This window comes from Phoenix dactylifera, chromosome 12 (assembly GCF_009389715.1).
Source record: "Phoenix dactylifera cultivar Barhee BC4 chromosome 12, palm_55x_up_171113_PBpolish2nd_filt_p, whole genome shotgun sequence".
Classification (NCBI taxonomy): domain Eukaryota; kingdom Viridiplantae; phylum Streptophyta; class Magnoliopsida; order Arecales; family Arecaceae; genus Phoenix; species Phoenix dactylifera.
In genome coordinates, this window is record NC_052403.1 from 7,889,128 (window position 1) to 7,898,102 (window position 8,975).

At 35.9% G+C, this 8,975-nt stretch overlaps 1 protein-coding gene across 1 annotated transcript; it reads left to right on the forward strand.

The window, feature by feature from the left end:
• Window positions 1-1,210: 1,210 nt before the first annotated feature.
• LOC103712665 (probable prefoldin subunit 3) lies at window positions 1,211-8,974 on the forward strand. The gene is made up of 6 exons (XM_008799249.3): window positions 1,211-1,698; window positions 5,416-5,473; window positions 5,866-5,937; window positions 8,196-8,315; window positions 8,425-8,526; window positions 8,687-8,974. The coding sequence occupies exons 1-6, from the start codon at window positions 1,547-1,549 to the stop codon at window positions 8,756-8,758; spliced, it is 576 nt and encodes a 191-aa protein (XP_008797471.1). The 5' UTR covers window positions 1,211-1,546; the 3' UTR covers window positions 8,759-8,974.
• The last annotated feature ends 1 nt before the right edge of the window (window position 8,975 follows it).

Consider the following 8,975-nt stretch of genomic DNA (forward strand, 5'->3'; position numbering starts at 1 on the left):
CCAATCCATTTTTCTTGGCATCTCCTCCTTTCGAACTTGATTCTTAAGTCATTACTGCCCCATTTGTGAAAGAGATGGAACTATACTTTCTAGGTCTCTATTTTGTTTATAGAACATGAATTGTTTAGTATAGGGCCGGCCTAAGCTTTAGGCGACTGAGGCGGTCGCCTAAGGCCCCAACTCAAAGAAGGCCCACTGTAGAAAATGCCTCAAAATCAAAACAAAACAAAAAGAAAAAAAGACCTTTTAGTGAGTTCGCCTTAGGCCGGCCTACTGCAGATAATGCCTCAGAGATAAAACGGAAAGAAAAAAAGTTCCTCTTAATGAGTTCGCCTTAGGCCTCCAAATGCATTATGCCGCTCCTGGCTCAGTACATAGTTTTTTTGCTATGAGAGGGTCGTTGCATCTCCGCTTGGGATTCATTTATACCATATTTATGGATTATTGGTCTTCCACAGTCAATTGATCTGTTAGGTTTAAGGCACTATTTTTAATGTTGTTTGAGGATTCATGTTGGGCTGTTGGATGAACAGAATGGACAAAATTTTATCGAGTGGGCAAATTTCACATCCATTTATTGTTTTCCTTGGCTTTGTTATTTTTGATTTTGCCAGTGCTACGAAGAAGATAATGTAATAATTTACTTAAGAGGAAGAGGAATTTTCGGATCGATCTGATTATAGTGTCTAATGTGGTAGTCAATGAATTGTTGGGCAGTGATTTTGATTTCTCCCAAACAAAAGTTACCTCTACCTTTAAAAATATTCTAAAATTTGCTAAACAACAAATATCATAAGATACCCTAGTTTTGTTGTCGTCGTCGAGACCGAGATTCTATTATGGCACCACCCTATTTCAATAATTTTTTGGTTTTATAACAATATTCTATTTGTCCATATTAAGAGAGGCAATCAGATTGGGCTGAAAATTGGGTAAGTCAGAAATTGATTAAACCCAAACCTGGACTATTTATTAAATGAATCAAAAATTCAGATTCAAAATTATTTATAAAATAAATAATTCAAGCCGATCTATAACAGATTGGATTAAGTTAAATGAATCAAGCATTGCCGCCTCTAAATCTACTTAGGACTGACCTTCGAAGAACAATCCTAAATGATGCCTTTCTGGAAGAAATTTCACCACTGCTGAAGTCGGCAATGTAGTTGCCAGCTTATTAGAGTTATGTAATCTCGACTTTGTATGGCCTTGCGCTGCTTACTGAACGGTCTAGATTTCCCGATCTCAATCACTAAAATCTCCATGAATTTCTTTGGCCGTAGCAAGGAGTGGACTCACAGAACCAGCCGTTCAAAAGGTAGCGCCGGTGATCCTCGCCGGCTTTATATCAAATTAGTCATCACAAAAATCTCCACGAGATAGCGGACTCACACGGTCCCCTGCTTCCAGTTCTCGGAGAAAAAAACCCTCAAAGACCCTGGAGGGAGAGAGCGGGAGCTGAGAGAGAGGCTTCAGAGGTACTCGGCGAGCTCGCCTGAGCTCCTTCGATCCTTCTTCATCTCTTTCTCTTCCCTGCTTCTCGTTAATGGCGGCCTCTACTTCCTCCTCGTCGGTTTCCTCCCCCGGCGTCACGGAGCGGAGGGGCATCCCGGCAACTTCCTTCGTGGAGGACGTCGAGACCTATCTCAAGCAATCCGGCCTCGATGTCAACTCCTCCCTCTCCTTCCTTCAGGAAAGGTACCTCTTTTCCTGTTCCTCATTCCTTGCCCGATCACTAAACTCTCGCGCTTGTCTTTGATTTCTCTTCAATCGGTAGAGGATCGTGTTGTATTTGATGTTTTCATCTAGGTTTCAGGCTCTGAAGATTTAGGTTTTAGGTGCTTTTGATTATGGTTAATCTCGGTTTCTCAGAGAATCTGCTCCTTTTCTTACATGTTATGGTTTTTAGGCTACTGGGTTCTCTTGCTTGTATTTGATTTCATCTAAATATGTGAATACTTCTACTATGTTTCACTTTCTTTAAATAGATTTCGTTTAAATATGTGAATACTTCTACTATCAATCAGTTTATTTATATCTCCCGTTTCTTCTAGAAAGGCCTGTCCTTTCTTACTTATTATGCGTATTTGAGTTATGTTTTGATCTAGGTTTCAGTCGTAGTTTTTTTTTTTGTGTGTCATGGTTCCTTGTTGGCGTTGCTTGTTCTTGATCTTTCTAATTTCCCCATGCGTTTCTTTAAGAATTCTTGGCTTTTCTTGCTTATGATGCTTATTTGGCTACTCGGTTCTTTTGCTTCTTTTTTATTTCTCTTAAATATGTGAAGAATCTATCCGGACGTGACGGTTTGAACTGGAAGTTAATAGTTTTCTTGTTGTTTGTAGTGCATTTCCTCAATCATTTTGTTTGTACCTCTCATTTCTTCCGGAAAGGTCCATCTTTTCTTACATATTAAGTGAACTGCAGTAAGGTGATCACTTTTTCTTTCTTTTTTTTAAATTTTTTTTCATATATGTTGAAAAATGGTCTAGGCTCTAGAATTTGATCTTGGTTTCCGAAGGTTTTGGTCATGAATTGCATATTGTGCTAAGTATTGCTGGAATTGTTGTTCCTAGAAATCTTTTCTTCTTTCCTTGGTATCTCATAGACCATGCAATACAAGTAGTTGGCTTGCGAAGATAACTTAAAAATACATGCTAGACTTGATTTTTGTAGAACTAGTTCAACATATGAGGATATCAAAAGATAATTTTGAATGTGCAGCTGAGGAATTTTAGCATTGACTAATTAACAAGATCTAATGCTAATTATCCTAGACATATGGCTTATTTTGTTTTCAATTAATACCACAATACAACACTTCTACAAGTAGCTCATGTTATTCAATAACTCACACAAATGTTTTGTATCTCGACTCTTACAATTGATTGATAGGCACAAACCATTATAAGCTTTCAATTCTCCACTTAAACATGAAAATCCAACTCAAGCATATGCAACTGATAATGTTAAAGTTTCCATTGTGTTCTATAGCATCTTTTTTAACGGATCTGCTACACTTATGTTCTGTTCTACATCTTTGTTAAGGTTTCTGATACACTTCTGTTTGTTTATTCTTTCGCATTTTGAATTAGATGAAAGGCCACTGGTTTTAAACTGTTTGGTTACATGAAGCATGACATTGAAACTGTCAAACTTTAAATACAAAAAAAAACTTATGTCTTGGCTCTAGACTCTGTTCAATACATGAAAATGAAGTCTGAAGTCTGCCTGCCATTGGATAAACTCTTTCGGATGAATCTAAACATGTAGAGTTCTATGTGCTTAAAGTTGGTATTCTAAACACAAAAGGTCATCTAGCATTTAATGATCAGTGCCCCTCTTTTCTGAATTTGCCTTAGTTAAATTCAATGCTGATTCCTAGAGGACTGACATCGGGCTGAGATTAGATTGTAGGCTGTTTTCAGAACTTGATGGATGAAACTGATCTGATACAGATGCAAATAAGGCTTGTTTGTTATGGTTTAGGGTTATGAGTTTTTCCATCAAGCATACAGAAGCTTTTGTCATTTCAAGGTATTTTCTAACTCTTACATATGGGACTATTGTTGCATATGACAGCAAATTTTTAAGTAGCAAGTACACGGTACCAAATGCATAAGAGCCAAAAACTCAAAAGAAGCGACTTGGCTGCTTGACTACTACTGATCACTATAATCTTACCCAAGAAACACATAAGGAGTGCTGGTTGCCAAATTTGTGTATATAAAGAGAACAATATGTTTGGATCAATCTGCGATCTTTTAACATTATGACAATATATTTGGAGGTTTAAAAATGAAACAAAAGAAATCATGCATGTTTCCATTAACTTGCATGGTTAACTAATTGCATGACAGTGAACCAGGTCTTTATAACAACTTGTAATCATTAATCACCGAACCTTCATTATAAAGATAATATATCAACTGAACTTTTTGGCAGCTCACGAATCCTACCTCGGTGCTGTATGTATGACAGTTTAGGTCGAAATTTCATCTCAATAAGGTCGATGCCTTTGAGTATTAAGATATGAAGTTGTATATATCCAGTCTCATTTTTTCTGAATGGTACCTACTGTGAGAGGTTGCAGCAAAATCCTCAATGGGAAAAAAAAAAAATGTAGGTACTCTATTGATATGGGGCTGAATGGTAGATTATGGAATACTGATTTATATGCTCACTATTTACTTGAATTTCCTGTTGCTTGGACATCTTAAAAGATCAAACAGAATTTGCTAAGAGCACAATTAGCAAGATTTGAATGGGGATAACAAATTAAAGAATCTGAATTATTTATCGGTTGCACTGCTGGCAATTTTTCAGTCAAATATGTTGACCTCCCGTTTTCTTATGATTAGTCCATTTTGAGCATTATCCTTGACATATTTGACAAAAATTGGCTGCCTCAAGCAGTGGTTACCTGTCCCAGAGAATACAAAAACTTACCATTTCCATTCTATCAGTTCTTCCTGTCTCCTACTTACAAGCTTCTGCTGTTCCAAGTTGGATTTAGATGATGGAAGGGCTTGCTAAATGTGAGCAAGTTCCTGAGTATCACTGTGCATCCTTTCAGAAAATTTTGTTGCCATGTCCTAATAAAAGGCCTCGCCACCAGGCAACCTGGTTTGATATTATACAAGCCTTCTTTTGCTGTATTGGCTAAGTTGGTTGATGTGTACTGAAAAACAAAAATATTACAGTACATTTCATAACTGCATGAGTATAAACAGTCGCCGATAAAAAGAAAAGCTATATATTTGGTTTCTTTTTGCTAGACCAGGTATTTTCACAGGAGAACCCCTCTCCTTTCATCTTTAATTGGCAGTAAATTTGTTATAGATAAAAGTGGCAAATGCCTCTTGAAGAAAGTTATCTCATTAAGTGTCTTCAGGAGTATTCGACTGATTTTCCACGATCTTTTATTATTATTATTTTTTTATTTGGTGTGTGGGGTGGTGGTGGTGGTACTCCCACGATTAATTTCAGATGACATTTCTATCTTTTATCCTGATATACTGCAAATAAGCATGCATCAGCTAACACCAGACATAACACTTCTAGTTGTTTTGCATTAGATGTATTACATCTTCCTCAGTTCCAAAGCAAAGATATAAAGAGCGTCATGTGCAGTTGTGCCTATCGAGTAAAATCATGCTTCGTCGATAGTGTTTATCAAACAATATGTAATTACAACTTCAATTGACTATGGGATCAAGTCTCAAGATTTAGATGGTAGACCATAAATTTATAATAACATAAAGTATAATTATTTTCATGTTTTTCTTTGATCAACATGTTTTTCTTTGATCAACACATGGAAACTTGTTGCTTGTTATGAAGTCAATAATCTGATTTGCCCTTATTTTATCTTTAAATTGGCTCATCTAGAAGCATTGTTTTTTCCCCTTTTTCCAGGCTTCAGCAGTACAAGATCGTGGAAATGAAACTTCTAGCACAGCAAAGGGATCTTCAGGTGCTTTTCCTTTCTTTGGCTACTTTCTGCAGGAAAATTGCTGATGTGAATGCGTTACATCAACTTATAGTATACTTATGTGGTGTGACTTCTACATTTGCGGCTCATCTTATCCCTGCAAGTTCAGTTCAGACTTTCTCTTGGGCTTTTAGATTGACAGGACTTCCCTTTAAATTAATGCAATATTGATATATTATGTGGGATGGTCATCAGATAATACTTTTTTCAAAATAAAAAAAATTGATATGCTTGCTTGCAGTGATAACCAGTTGAGTTGGAGGTTTTTTCAGGAAAAATTGAATTAACTCAATCTTGACATCTTTGTTGACGATTTATTATGATGAAAACTGCTGCATAATGATTGGCTGTGATTTCTACTTTCGTTACTACAGGCTAAAATTCCTGATATTGAGAAATGTTTGGATATTGTCGCCACGCTACTAGCTAAGAAGGGTACTGGTGAGGTCCGTCTCAGATAATTTCAAATCTTCCCTTCCATATTTATGTTGGAATATTGTTCTTGAGATGAAATCATTCCAGAAAAATTGAATGTTATATCATCAAGCCTTTTCTGGCTGGTATTAAATTTTTTTGATGAGGATGCATTTGATTTGCAAATAATCTCTTTTCTTATTATCCTATTTTAAAGGTTTAAATTTAACATCATATTGCTTGAATGTTCTGTAAGATGCCATCACAGCATCTATTTCAAGAAGAAACCTCTTTTACCTTGCATCCACTTAGACTTAATCTTTTAATAGATTTACAGTTCTGTGAACTTGGGATTCCATGCTGTAATTTAAACACGAGCTTATACATTACATGCATTTGCTTAATCTTTTGCAGAAGCCTGTCCAGCTTATTGATGTCTCTGTTTGACATGATGTTGCTCATTGCTGTTTATAATTAACGAGACAGATACTTGTAGGATGTTAAATTCATATCGTATGAGCACTCTAGCATAATTGTTCACCTTTTGTGCGCTATGATTTATTCTATCCTCCTGTAATGTCATCTTGATCTTTTTATAGTTTGTTTTACATCTGCTTGCTCCTTATGTTTGTGTTCCATGGAGGTTCATTATAGGTGATGGTTGAATCGTGGAATGAAATACTGCACCCATGTCATTTCGTGTTGGCTGATTTAATCTGAAACTATCACCCTGAAGAAGTGAGTTGTTAAAAGATAGAAGTAAAAAATGTTATCCAGCCTGTACCCAAAAAAAATGTTATCAAGCATGATTTATGTGGCTGTTAATGAAAGTAATTTATGCTAGGCTTGTATACACTTTAAATTATATACTGGTTTATCATGAATAAATGGATGTAGATGTCCTACAACCTTCAATAACCATTTAAATTTTAACCATCTAACAGTTTTTAGTTAGTAATTTGCTACACCTCTATGGTTATTTCTAATACTACCTACTGTTGTGGGGTTGATTTTACAGTACAGACAACTTACTCTCTTCCTTTCAGAAACAGGGTGGTATGTAAAAGCGGTCCAGTTTTTTCTGAAAGGAAAAAGTAGGAAGCAGCAGATTAATGCAAGTACTGATACCCAAAATTGGTTTTGCTGGAAAAATAAAAGGGAAAGAAAAGGGGAGCCTTTTATTTTAAATGAAAACTTAAGATCATGGCTGTAGAGAGCCTTACAATTATGAATTATGCTCTTGAAAAACTAACAGATGAGTAGCGTGGAGCTTGCATACTAGCTTAGCCTAATTGATTCTGAGTCAACTTTATACTTTACGTTCATCAAATCAAATAAGGTAGAAATTTTTTTTGTATGTTAACCAGTTACTATTTATTAAGGTAGAAATAATACATAGTTTTCTCTGTTGTTCTCAATCCTCCTACCAAATGTAACTCTTGGATGATTCTAAGAATGTTATAGCAAATCTCAAAAGGCAGTGCAGCTATGTTTTATTAATTCTTTGAACTTGATGTTTTTGAGAAATAGTTAGACACTAGGCCTCTTTGAGCTTAATGCTGAGGTTTTTTTATTATTATTATTCCTTTTCTAAGATATGAACATAGTGGTGGAAGTAGCTTTGATGATGGCATAAAGTATCACACTTCTTAAAGTGGCACTTCCACTATCTGATGTACCATGCTGTACAGCAAGGTCTGAACTGCTGGTGCAAGATGATATGGTTCAGCTGCCTCTCTCTGGTTTCCATTTGTGAATATTTCCTCATTTTGAACTGCATCCCCTTGACTTAAATGCATTGTTATCTTGATTGCTTATTCCTAAAGCACTGATTCTCCACTGTATTAGGCTATTTGCTTGGTGGCTGAATCAAGAGAACGATATAATTTCATCACCCAAATCATGTGATCGGACAGCTGCATCTCATGTCATGCCTATTAATGTAGAAATATTGGAAACTTCCATCCATAATTTAAACAGTTTCCTCTAGCGATTATTTGTTAAGTTCTGTTATGCATCTTGGGAGCTTGATATTTATTTCATTACCTTAAGACCGTAGATATTTTATATTATATGGCCATTGTATCCTGCTTCTCAGGATTTTTTGATGCAGTGGAAAGAGATGTAAACAATGAATGCATATATGTTACAGCTTTCCCCTCTTGTCCATCTGAATAAGTGTATGACAGTTTCTTCAATATGTCGACGATAGTTCAGTTCATGACCCTTTCTCTTGTATATTACCTTAAGCTTAATCTCATACCATCAGCCTCATATATGCTGAATGCAGGCATTGATTGCTGATTTCGAAGTATCTGAGGGCATTTATTCACGGGCAAGAATCGAAGATACTGATTCGGTGTGTCTTTGGTTGGGAGCAAATGTGATGCTAGAGTATTCTTGTGAAGAGGTTGGTTCTGAGGATCTTGTATATGGTTCCATTCACATGCGTGCTTATGATTTTTTTAGATCTACAGTTAAAGGACCTAGTTTTGTGCTGATCCTTTTGACTTCTTTAGGCAAAGACCCTTCTACAAAAGAACTTAGAAAATGCTAGGGCCAGTTTAGAAGTCCTTGTTGCTGATTTACAATTCTTGAGGGATCAAGTGACCATTACTCAGGTACTACGCTCTTTAATTATAGTTATTCTTTCTTTGGTAAATCCATTCCTCCCCCCCTCTCTCTCTAGAAGAAATCTATGCAGAAACAGATGGCGATGTTTTTTTTTTTAACCTGTGTATACATCTCATTTTGTAATGATCAGAAATTATGTTTGTGCAGGTTACTACCGCTCGAGTGTATAACTGGGATGTTCATCAGCGAAGGATCAGACAAGCTGCAAAGGAAACTTAATTTTCTAGTAGCCCCATCTTATTAAACTGGCTCTTGATTGATTATGTTATTTAGTTGGTTGCTTCTTTCTTCTCACAGTTTTTGAATCAGGTTCTCTTGTTAGTTTTTAGTTATGTTGTTGTGAAGTAATTATATCTTCAGAAAATTTCTACTGATTGTGTATGTTGATATGAGATCAAGCGTTTTTGTCAGATTTATATTCGCTGTTTGCTATCAT

What these genes read in the sequence shown, in the direction of transcription:
- LOC103712665 (XM_008799249.3), top strand. Translation starts at nt 1,547, where the DNA reads ATGGCGGCCTCTACTTCCTCCTCGTCGGTTTCCTCCCCCGGCGTCACG. An exon ending in CACAGCAAAGGGATCTTCAG is followed by an intron (nt 5,474 to 5,865) that starts GTGCTTTTCCTT and finishes TCGTTACTACAG; the next exon opens with GCTAAAATTCCTGATATTGA. An exon ending in CTAAGAAGGGTACTGGTGAG is followed by an intron (nt 5,938 to 8,195) that starts GTCCGTCTCAGA and finishes TGCTGAATGCAG; the next exon opens with GCATTGATTGCTGATTTCGA.